The sequence below is a fragment of the Podarcis bocagei genome, assembly GCF_964188305.1.
Source record: "Podarcis bocagei genome assembly, chromosome: 17".
In the NCBI taxonomy this organism is placed as follows: domain Eukaryota; kingdom Metazoa; phylum Chordata; class Lepidosauria; order Squamata; family Lacertidae; genus Podarcis; species Podarcis bocagei.
In genome coordinates, this window is record NC_138143.1 from 9,815,785 (window position 1) to 9,828,126 (window position 12,342).

Here is a 12,342-nt window from a genome sequence, read left to right on the forward strand (position 1 = left end):
CTTGGCAGCCTGGCGGCGGACAAAGGAGGTCTTTCACGGCGGCTTTGCTCAGGTGAAACTTCCCTCCTTCTTCGCAGGGACCTGAGCCGCCCTCCTTCCCTTGGCCGGCCGCGGCCTGCGCCTGCAACTGGAGCAGCGGGGCTCTGGGTCCCGCCGGCCGGAGAAGGCGGCCTTGCTAGACGGGAGCTCGACAGTCGCAGCAGGCCAAATCAGGCCTGCTCGGCTTCCTTCCTGCCGCACCCAGAAAGTATTCTGCGGCCCCCTCCTCTTTCCACAAGCCGGGCGCACATCCTTTTTTGGTGGTGGGGGGGTTAGTGGCGGAAGATCCCCATTAACCAAACGGCTCCCCGTCGGGGCCACACTTCAGTTTCAAGCGCAATTCCTCCCGCCCTGGGATCTGGGGTCCCGCCGTGGCCTCCCGCCTTCTTTTCTCTCAGGAGGCCACATGTGCCCCCCACCCCTCCAGCCCCACGGGCACCCCCCCCCCACATACACCCCGAGCCCCTGTTCAATCCGTCGCGGGGCCGTGTGCTTGTGCGTGTGCGCGCGCGACGGTTCAGCCGTCGGAAGAGCAGAGCTCTCTCTCTCTCTCTGCTCGGGGGCTTCCTGCGACTCTCGGCTCTGCTTCTGCCCCAAGTGGGTCTCTGGCAGCGCTGGCAGCTTGTGATTCCCAACTAGCAAGGATGAGGGCACTGGAGGGCACCCCCACGCCGAAGCAGAAACCTCGCAGACCTCCCTGAAACTGCAGAAAACCGATTTCCCTCAGCCAGGCTGCGGGGTGGGCTGAGGGGGTTCACTCTCCGACTGCCCGTCCCTTCGGATGTCGCCGAGGGGAGAGGGAGACCCAGGCCCCAACAAGGGGCATCACCCACCCGCCTCGCCCCACTTTAATTTCTTGCTTGGTACCAACGGGAGACCAGCACCTTAGACAAGGTCTCTCTCTTCCTCTCTTTTTTAATCTTGTGCCCACGATATTCCTCCTGCCTTCTTCATCTTCTTTTGAAAAAGCCTCCCTTTCTGCGTCCGTTAGCCATTCCCGCTCCCCCGCACACCTCTGTAGCAAAAGCAAAAAATCTCCCCAAACGGACGGGGGGGGGTTAGGGAGAGACGAGACGAGAGAGACCCTGACTAAGATGGCATTCATCTTTCTGTGGTTTGGAGATTACCATTAATATCTGCTCTTCAAAGGAATCCGAAACTTCCTAACGAGCCAGGGAGTGTTTCTGAGTGCAAAGTGTGCGTGTGGTTCCCCCCCCCCCGCGCGCGCCTCCGGTGTGCGGTGTGTGTGTGTTGTGTATGGGCGGGTGGGGGGGGGGCGGCGAGTGGGAGGGAGGGAGCTCTCAAAGGCTGGACTCGTTTTTTTCCCTTCCTCCCTCCTCGCTCTCTCTCGCTCGCTCTCTCTCTCTCCCAAGGCAAAAGTGTTCTCCGTTCCAAACTTTGTCTAAACTTTCACTTTCAGAGCTCCGAGGCGGGGTTACAGACCAGCATGGAGTAGAGCGAGAGGCAGCGCCAGAAGGAGCCGCCGCCGCCGCCGCCGCCACAGCTACAGAGAGCGAGAGAGACGCGAGAGCACCCAGCGCCGCCGCCCGAGCTATGCCGCTGCTCGCCTTGTGAACACCCAGTCCCGCAAAAGCAGAGCCCCCAAGTAACCATGTACTCCCCATACTGCCTGACCCAGGTAACCAGCCAGCCCAGCTCGCGGTGGAGGGAGGGGGGGAGAGAGAGAGGGTGGCGGGTGGGTAAGATAGCGCCCCTTTCTCGCTCCCTTGCTGGGACAGGCGAGCCAGAGGAGCCGGGGGTTGCTTCTGTCCGCGGTTTGCGCCTTGTGTTGTTGTTGTTGTTGTCTGCCCTCCTCCCCTCCCCCCTTTCCCCTCCCCCCCCCCGTCGCAGCCTCGACTTCCCGGCTGCCTCGCTCGCTCTGCCTCGCTCGCTCTGCCGCGGCGTTTGTTGTCGCTGGCGCCGCCGGTGCGAGGCTTGATTTCTGCCTCCTTTTGCGCGCTTTCGCTGCGGAAGAAAGGGACCCTCGCGCCTTCCCTCCCTCTCCCCCTCCCTCCCTCTCTAAGTCCTCCTTGCAAAGGAGAAGGGGGGGGAGAGGGGGTTGGAGAGAGCCGAGAGGGGAGCGATGGCATCTTTCCAAGCTCTTTGTTATATTCGCTGCACATGGAGTTTAGGAGTTCAGAAAATGGCGCTTCTCCCAAATTTATTTCAAGAAATGTAAAGAGAGAGAAGGGGGGGAGAGCATGGGGTGCGGGTGGGGGGGCAGGGAGGAGGAGACCTGGAAACCGGGCTGGGTGGCCAAGTGGCGGGTTGAGACTCTGGTTGCATTTAGGGGTGGGGGCGTCGGAAAAAGAATGTGCGGGACGGGAGAAATGCGAGGTTGTCGCTCGAAACGGGGGGGGGGGTGCAGGAGAAAAAGAAGTTTCTAAAGTTGAGGAGCGATTTTCAAGATATGCCCGTGCTCTCCGCCCTCGGAGAAGTGCCGTCGCACGTCGGAGGTTGCCCTGGGTGGGCAACGGAGGAGTTGCTGGGGAGAGGGAGGGGGAGAGGGGGGGCGCTGGGAGGGGATTCCAGGCAAAGGCGGCGCGCGCGCGGGAGAGGGGGGGGGGGAGAGAATCTTTATTATTTCGGCGGCGGCTGCGTTTAGTCCCAACCTTGACTTGGGTCTCTCCTTCCTCCCGCCCCCCCCCCCCGCCTCCCTCTCTCTCCCGCCGCTTGGAGAAAAGGAGCTTAGGCGAAAATCAGAAACTCCTTACTTTATAGCGGGGTGTGCGTGGGGGGGGTACTTTTAATATTTTATTTCACAAGCTACGCTTCCCTCCCGCTCCTTTCTTGAACGGGGACAGGTAGATGACCCTGTTGCCCCCACCCCCGTCCATTTCGGCCCCCTCCGTCGGTTTCCTTAAATAAATAAGCAAACGCTTCAACGGCCCTTCCAGGAATGCAGGTCGGGCGCGCTTGGGCTGCGGGAGAGAGAAGAGGACTTTTGCGCTCTTATTTTTCCGCGAGCGAGAAAATTGGCGCCATTGGGGGGAAAATGCGGTTCCGTAGCGGGAGCGGCCAAACACCCGAGGAAGCGCTCTTGGCACATTTCTGCTTTGCTCCGTCTTATGGAGGGGGGGGGGGAGAAGAGAAGGGAAGAGAAATGTCCCACCCCCCTTTTTTAATGGAGCGCAAAGCAAAGCGCTCAACCCGACCCCGCTTGACTTGCTTGGCTCGCCCGCTCAAGTTCTCTCCCCCGAAGCCGAAGCGCCTCGGCGCGGCGCGTCCCGGGGGAAGGAAGGAGAGGCGCGCAGAGAAGAGCCCAGGCGCGGAGACTGGCGCGTGCGCGCAGGGGCAGAGGGAGAAATTACTTGGGAAATATATGTAACGAGGAGCCGAGAAGAGCCGGAGACTTACCCAAACTCCCCAAGCCCACCCCGCTTATGCCGAATCAGGCATCTGGAGGGGGGGGGAGAGTTTTGTCTCTTGCCATCGCGTGATAAGTGGTGTGTGGACGTCAAGAAGCGCCATAAGTGGACGGGGAGGGCAAAGCGCAGCCTGGAGAGAAAGGGGGGGGGCAGAGAGGATAGTCCAGCAGAATAGGAGTGATGATTATGAGGATGATGAATGCTAATAATACAAATTATTACTATTATTACTACTACTACTACTACTACTACGAAGGGCTGAAGGAGCAGCCTGGACGTGGCCGCCTTTCGCCTGCCAAACCCGGGTGCCAGCCTGTTGAGTCTCGCTCTGCGCCCCCCCCCTCCAATCACTGGCCCGTCTGAGTTGCGACGGGTCCGATTGCACAGGCTGCTGGCGAAGCAGCAGCTCGCTCTGTCCGCGCAACCCGCAGCGCTTTCTTCCCCGGCCGCCGGCCGCCCAAGCTGCTTTTCGCCGTCGGGCAAGGGCAAGAATATTGTGCGCGGGGTGGGGTGGGGGGAGCCGAGGATCTGGGGTGGCGAGCGAGGGCTCCCGGGTCTCTTTCCGCGCGATTCCTCCGGCTCGAAGCGGGAAAAGGCGATCCGAGCCGGAGTGAGCGCGGCCTCACTTCGCTTGCAGAGCCGGAGGGAAGTCGAAAGTTGTGAGAAGCCAGTTGCAGCTCCTCGCACTTACACAAACGCGCGCGCACACCCCGAATTCCCTTCGCTGCTGCTATTAACGCGGGAATCCAAAGTAAAAAAGAAAAAAGCCCCGCCACTTACTTTTGCGGCTCCCAAAATTATATTTATTTGGAAACCCCCAGACTTTGAAAGGTGGCCTCGAGTAGACACACAGACGCACATATTTAGGGGAAGGGTAGAACTGTCTTGCGCCCCTTCCACGCGCTGGGCTTCTTTTTAGCAAAAGCAACCCGAGGTGCGTGAAACTTGGAAGCCCCGTCCGGATTTTCCTGACCGTCGGGCGTCCGGATGCCCCCGAAGCGGCTCGGCCGGCCTCCCGAGGTCGCGTCCCGCGCGGAGATCCGTGGCAAACTTTATTGGGGGTCCAAGTGGGAGACGCTGTCGCGGCGTCACGGACTAGTCTCAGAAATATTGGTGACTAGGAGATAGTTTTCATGGTTGGATTTGGGGCGCAGAGTAGGGAAAGGAAAGCTATATTCGCGTGCGAGGAGAAGTGTTATTTTTTAACTCTTACAGACGAGTGCCAAGCGGAGTATCCATTCTGAAATACATTTTTTCTTACCCCAACCAAGTTACAATTTTAGCAGCGCGTTGCTTCTCGCTGTTCTGAAAAGATCTCTTCCATGTGTAGCAAATATATATATTATCTATGATGATGAATATAGTTTGAGGGATTGAGCTAGGCGCTGGAAGCGCGTCCCTATGCTTATATGCTTGTCAGAATTGGTGGCTCTAAAACGTCGTGCACAGAATATGTTTACAATTAAATATATTTATATATTACCTCTCTTTTTTTAGCTTAGTGCACGCACGGTGTACATATGCATATGTTGTTGTATGAAATGCAGAACAGCTCAGGCATATTCCATTTTATAAATGTTTACACATTCTGCAATATATTCCATATTATAAACAATTCCTCCTTTATTTTGCTTTACCCAAACATTCTTCCAGTGGTACCTCTAAGGGTGTCATGCCCGTTCCCACTTGCAAACTCCTCCAAAAGTAGTACATGAAAAATCCAAATAGAAATATCAATATAACAAAGCAATAATCACATGTGAAACATACACAAAAGCAAAGTTGATACCTAAAAAGCTTACCAGCAGAGAATTCAATTTAAAATGCCTTTATTGGCATATAATTATTTCTCTGCCTTTTGGAGGCTAAAAATAAATATTTCTTGAGGTAACTAAGAGAACAATGCTAAACATGATTTGAGGTTTATGGACTACATCCTAAGGCTGGTTCCTCAATAACTACCTGCTTTTTATCTCAGTTTGTAAAAACAACCCAGAGCCATATTTATTTGTTCAATTAGTTAATGTAAATTCCCCCCCCCCTTGGCCCATCTAATTATAAAGACAGATTACAAAACATTGAAACTTATAAAACAGCCCCAAACCTATAAAATAGCTGGGGGGGGGGGAGAGAACTTGAAGATCAATCAAAAGAGAGAAGTCCATTAATTGTTAGTATAAGGAGATGTACGCATATTTCTATAGCATATGCATCATTCAAGCTGTGCTATCATAGTAATGCAATATAAGGTCCTTTTTTCGTATTTTGTTTGCTATCTGTTTTAGTGTAGATGAGTATCTAACTTGCAAGGCCTATGGGCAAAGCGAATTTAAGGTGGCGGTTTTGAAAAGAGGAATCCTTGTGTTCAGTTCTTTGCTTTTTGTCTTGCCCCTGGGTCAGTGCCAAGGCAGAGAGTCCAGTTTCGTTTCTGCCTCTGGGAAGGAAAACCTGGTGCTCCTTTAAAGAGTTGCCCTTTATTTGTGCCCGATGAATTAAACAAACCTGGCTTGATCCATGGCAAATGCCCTCAGTAGATAAGAGAGTCTCTCTCCTCCCCCCCCCCCCGCCACCCCTTTGAACTGGATTTCTTTTGTTACGATTTTGTAGGCCTGGTATTTTGTTTCCCTTGTGGATATTCATGCTGCTAGTGTGACTACCCTCCAAATCACCCACCCCATTCTGAACCCTGTAGGGCTCCCACTTTTCCCAGGTGACATTCCATTTGCTCAACTGATGCATCTCATACCATAAAGAGGCTATCTTGGAGCCCAATCCTGTCCAGCTTGGATTGACCCCAGCTGCCTCTTGTACTATAACCGGGCTTGATCCATTCAGTTAGCTTGGAGTTTTGCTTGCACAGCTTTTGACTTGCATTAGTGTTTTCGGCAGCCGATGTTTGCCCAAGTTCCCGGGGCATTGTACACAGACCTGAAATTATCGTCGTGCCCTCGCAGTCCCATTTTTCCTGAAGTGGCCACCACCACAGAAGTGTTTCATTTATTATGTGGTGGAATGTTGGACTCTTTTGCACTTGCATTGTGGTTCCCATGTTAGATCTGTTCTCCTTTCTAGAAGTTTGCTATCTGAGACTTTAGTTTTGCAGGCAGCTCAGAAGCATACGCAACGTAAAATCAGGCTGCTAATGTTGAATCGACACACAGCATGTAGAATGCCATTTTATTTGAAGGGTGTCTGTGATGCAGCGGAAGATGTGCATGTGTAGGGGCGAGGGTTACAAATTTTGTATAATTTTGTATAACTTCCTAACATTATTTGCAATTCAGAATAACTGGGCAGGTTTTCACAAAGGGCCTAATAATAATAATAATAATAATAATAATAATAATAATAATAATAATTTTTATTTATATCCTGCCCTCCCCAGCCAAAGCTGGGCTCAGAGCGGCTAACAACAGATTTTCTTTTTGAAAATCTGAATCAGGAGTAATTGCAGAGTTGATTTGGATTATGGTTATAATCTATATTGCGGTATTGTGTTGTTGCCATTATATCTTTTATGTACAGGTAAGCCTCTATATATTACAGGTAGCCTCTAGGGTTAGGGCATTAGTATATAACATGGAATACCCTAACGCATAATAGATGGTGAGTATCATAATGGCAGAGTATGTGCAGCGCAACAGAACATTTCTTGTCTGCCCTCAAACATTTTGCCAATCTAGATGACTGCAGAAGCCGATCTGAGAGATGCAGCCTATAACCTCGTGCAACATTGTCCAGAGTGCAGGTGTGAATCTGTCCGAGTGTGTACAGATGCCCCAATATGCTCTGCAAAATTACAAGGGATTTGGGGACACACTCTTCGGTGTGACTGGCACCAATATTCTGCTTTTGTGCTTAAATGTAGAAACTCCTCATTCAGATGTACACGTTAGCAGCACTTTCAAGCTATCTATCCTCACATTTAAAATGGCTCAGAAACTACGTTAAGAAACTGGCGGTTAATAGGCAAATGTAGGCCTCTGCATGCAAATATTGAAGAAATTGGGACTATAATATATTTATTATGTAGTCTTAAGACAATATCTTAATGAGAGCAGTTGTTTATGTGCAGATACCAAGACATTAAGAACAAGATGTGTGTGATATCAGTTGTGTACAGTCAGTGCAATAATTGGCTGCAGGGATGATTGAGGCCCTTCTATGGAAATGGTTTGAAATATGGAATAGAGCTGCTGAACTGTATATGTCAGTCCCTATTACATTCCTATATTTGCTGGATTTTTAAAGTTAGGGTGAGTAGCTTATTTTCTTTTATTTGTTTAGGCTGCATTCTTATATCTGCAGTTGGGAGCAAGTCTTGTTGGGAGTTACTTCTGAGTAGACTTTAGGACTGCACATTTCTTACCTGCCCTGTCCCAAAGATTAGGGCTGTATAAATGTACAATTAAACATACATATAATTACATAGAAAACTGATGCAAACCAAACAGTTAATGACAGTATTTGCTAGAGTTTCACTACCCCTGTCCCTGATGCTCGGACACTAAAAGTTGGCTGGAATACTATGAAGTATTAGCATTTCTGTCTGTCTGTCTGTCTGTCTGTCTGTCTGTCTGTCTTTTCTGTCTGTCTTTTCTGTCTTTTCTGTCTTTTCTGTCTTTTCTGTCTTTCTGCCTGCCTTAAAACTAACAGACAAATCTTTGGAAAATGACATTGTGTGCCAAGAGGGGACTTGAACGGTGAAAACAAATGAACTAATGCTGTCCAGCCTATCACTTCCCCTGGCTCTGTTTCAAGAGATTGTTTGCAATACAAAAATATAAGATTGTCTGGCAGTGCAGAAAACTATTCTTTCTATCTGTTTATCAGTGTGATATTGGAGTGCCTCGCACCCGAGTCCTGTAGCAAATTTGGATGTGTTCTCATGACGTCTATAGCTTGTTGCTTTTCCACTGTAGCTTCAGGACTGATTTTGCGGGTGCTTTTATTCGCTTTGCATTGCATTCTTCTGTGAACCTCGTCGGAAGAATCTCCACATGTGGAAGCAACATGTGATCAAAAGTGCTTTATAAAGCTTTGCCTCTGTGTAACGTCCTGGAGCACCCTGATCAAATCGATCAGATGTTCCACAAAACCTGGGAGATGTGACTGCTCTCTTCTATTCAGCTCTTTCAGTTTTAAGGAAAATATTTATTGGCTGAATTTGACATGTCCCTTCACCTCCCAAAGGGAATCCGGCCATAGATTCTTTTCTGGGGTGGGTGGGAATGTGGCTGGAATATTTCCATTAAAATGTGAAATATCAATAACAGATTTCATGTGTTTGTGTTGTGGGCTGTGAGGACTGGATGGAGAATTCTTTATGGCGAGTTATGGTGAGGAAAATGGAAAGTATCAAGATATAAGCAAACATAAAGCAAAACTGAACAATGCACCAGGCAATAAAGGAGTCTGGAATTAGTGAGGCTATAAATAAACATTTATGCAGTGTTGAAACGAGCATTCAGGTGAGTTTACAAACAATTCATTAAGATATTTATAAACTTTCGCAGTTTGGGACTATCAATAGAAACTTAATTGCAAACTGTAAACAACTTTTCTTTTCATGTGAATGATGAACGGAGGCTCCATAAATGGGTTGTTTTGTGTCTTTATTTTATTTTTTTTGCTTGGGCTTTTTTTGGTGTGTACAATGCATACCAAAAACTTAGGACGACTAATTCTACTGAATGGATTCTTTCCCCTCTTCTACTACTAGCTTTTGAAAGCTCCTGAGATTTTGTTTTTGAAAGTAGCTTTCAGTATTAGGATGCAGTTTCTAAATGTTGCAGGAAGAAAGGTGAGCCACTTCATGGTCCCTGCATTTGATTGCATAGCTTATGTAGAAAGAGCCTATAAATCAATGTGCAGTTGATACTGCAAGAACAATGCGCTTAATTGTGCAATTAGTTGAGAGCATATGGCACGTACTGTGTATATATATTCGCGGATGAACTTTGTGTATGGTGCAATCCTGACCGCGTTCCGAAGGTGGGAGAAAGGCCTTTGTGGGAACTTCAAGGATCTTGCTTTCACTGACTGTGTGGCTGCAACCACAGCAGAATGGTGTTTGCATGCATTTGTTTGTGTTTGGTGTAATGCTCACTGTATATTTATCATGGGTTCCTGCCATTTAGAATAATCTGAATAGGAACCGTCATAACCCACCACCCACAAGATTTGGAAAGGGCCCATTGTTTTTAATAGGGCAACTCTGGAGTAGACTGCAACTGTACGCAATAAACATTGTACATATACCCACATGCTTATACACTTGATAATGTGCCCATAAAATATAAACATGTGCTGGCATACCTGCCTTTGTCTTACTACAGCGCCTCGCTCCCCTCGCAACACACATGCATTTTAATGTGTAGCTAGATATGTGCTTGCATGGCATATGTAGATAGCAAACATTCATGAAGCAAATTGTTATCTACATAGACACAAACCTATGTATGTTCTTTCTAGCCTATAGATCACACACGATTATATAAATCAAAAAATCTCACTCCATTTAACAATATTCCCCCTTGAATGTGTGACTGTTTGCATATATATGTTCCTCTTTACATGGAGGATGTTGCCTTCCTTTATTTTATTTTTTTTAACCAAGGCTGGTTGCAGGCCTGGCACATGCAGCGTTTCACACACATTTCAACGTATGGATCCTGATTTTTGGGGCAGCTTCCACAGACTTCTGTTGGATCTGGCAGACAGAATGCCAGCCCATATGCCTAAAATCTATGCATGGAGACTTGTTTATTCGAGCTCTGATTCTCCAAATAACTCATTTATCCAGAATGAGGTCATGTTCCCAAGCGTACAGCAAATATGGCAAGAAGCACTCAGCTTATCCCAGCCCCTGCTAATCTTCATTAAATCCACGTCCCCTAATTTTGTTTAGCTAACCGTTGCCTAGCCTCGCAGTGACTGTCTGTGGGGCGCTGAGGTGCTCCTCGACTCGGCTATTCTTTCAAAGTTCTCTCGTGCACTCTCCCTCCCTTTCCCAAACTTGATTTATAAAATACAGAGTTTGGGGATATCCAGCCCTAAGTAGACGGCATTTTCTCGATTGCCTCTGGGTTTCAGGGGCTCAAGGTGGTGGCGGGAGATGGATGGGGAGTTTTTCTGTTTCCATCCCTCCGTCTAGATTGTGCAGATGTTTGCCAAGTGATGATGTTCCTCTATACGTTGGGGAAGGAGGCAGCCATCCTCAAGTCTGTGGCCTTCATGCATTATGCACTGCTTTTCCATATGCCAAGTAAGTAAGGTCCTTGTCATCAGGGGGACGGCAAGCAGCCCGCCCCTTTCAGGGCCTGCGTCTAAATGCCACTACAAGGTATAAATCAGGCCCCTGAAAGGGCTTGGAAATTCGTAATCACTGCTTCTGACTGTTGCCCCTCATTAGGGACCTTTTGAGAAAGCGAAGTGCTGTCTCTTTGATCCCCCAGCAAGTGAGTTAGGGGCACAGAATTAACTGTATGGCATAACTTCATTCAACGCTGCCGTCTGGGTAAACGGAGGAACGGCTTGTATTGGATTACCATTTGATTTCAGCTCGCTAGGTGTTTTGGATAACTGAGGCCTGGGGATAATAGGGGGGCCTGCTTGGTTGCTCCACCCCAACCACAGAATCCTTTGTGGTATTAATATGGCGGTTATGACTCTTGTAGTGGTTGCAGCGGATTCTTAAAGTGTGTGTGTGGGGGGGAGAGAGCGAGAGCTTTGCTGGGAGAGTTAGGCAATGCCAGGAGAAAGATAATGGGGAAAGACAGCGAAGGAGCCAAATGGCATCCAGAATAAAACCACAATCCAGTTTTGGAGGACAGGGAGAATTATACTTTTAAAACTAGTAGCACCCATCAGCTTGAAAAGCCATACCCATGATTTCTGAAAGGTGGCATCTTTAGCCAAAGCCTGCTTACTTTGACTCATATTCGTCTGGAAAATCTGCTGCCTGCCCTCCTTTTCCGTGTAATTCGTATAAAGAAGAGGTGCTGCGATGCCCCTTTCATGTGTTGGCAGCTCTTGGAAAAGTTCAGGTGGATTTTTCATGACTCTAGGAAGCTGCTGACACGAGCCCAGAAAGCTGCCTTGTAGAGAATCAGACCATTGCTCCATCTAGCTCAGGACATTCTCTGCAGACTGCTAGCATTTCAGATGGGGTTTTCCCCTCCCAGACCTATTGGGAGGTTGGAGTTGGAACCTTCTGTATTCAAAAGCATATCATGTTCTCCCACAGAGGTGTTGCCGTTCCCCATACGATATTGGATCTTCAAACAGGGAGATTTACCAGACCTGCTTGACCTATGAGAATGCTCTCAAAGGGGCACTTTAGCATCCATTTGCTCTGCAGACATGAATTTCCTTCTCTACTGGCTGCAGGCCGTACAAAGTGGTGAACATGACTATGCCTCAGATGAGCAGGATCTGTGCAGTTCAGCCACACTGGCGGAACACGACCTTTTTGCAAAAATCACAGAGGCCCGCTGGAGTTCGGTCACATTTAAGTTTTTCGCCTTCTTCTGCAATAAATCTAAGAACTCATTTGCTGCAAAGTGGGCATCTTCCTGTCAAAGACCTATTTATTCACATATGTATTTATAAAAACAGCTGTGGAGGGTGTGGGTTTTTTTTTAACCTTAAAAGAAACAAGTCAAGGGCGGTTAAATAATTGAAAAGGACTGAAATTTCAGAGAGAATACTAAAAGAGAAAATGAATGAGGGAGGGGGTTGATGGGGGTGGGAAGAGCAAGCATTGTTTCATAATTGATTTTTTTGGGGGGGGGTAAAAAGCACTTTCTTGGGGGGGGACTCTGGCCCAATAACATTCCTCCTAGAGAAGGGGGAATTTTGTCTGGCTTGTTAGTCCCTCTCCCTCCCCACACTGTTGCTTGACAAGTGTTTAAAAATGCATGGTGCACTAAAT

The 12,342-nt window shown here is 48.5% G+C and overlaps 1 protein-coding gene across 6 annotated transcripts in view; it reads left to right on the forward strand.

Annotated features, from left to right (window-relative positions):
• The window catches only part of NFIX (nuclear factor I X), a 252,987-nt gene that overhangs the window by 49,596 nt on the left and 191,049 nt on the right, over positions 1-12,342 (forward strand). For all 6 annotated transcript variants that reach the window (XM_081176619.1, XM_081176621.1, XM_081176618.1 and 3 more), the window contains exon 2: positions 1,460-1,678. In XM_081176619.1, the coding sequence (XP_081032745.1) occupies positions 1,652-1,678 (27 nt within the window). In that variant the 5' untranslated portion in view covers positions 1,460-1,651. The remainder of the gene's footprint in view (positions 1-1,459; positions 1,679-12,342) is intronic.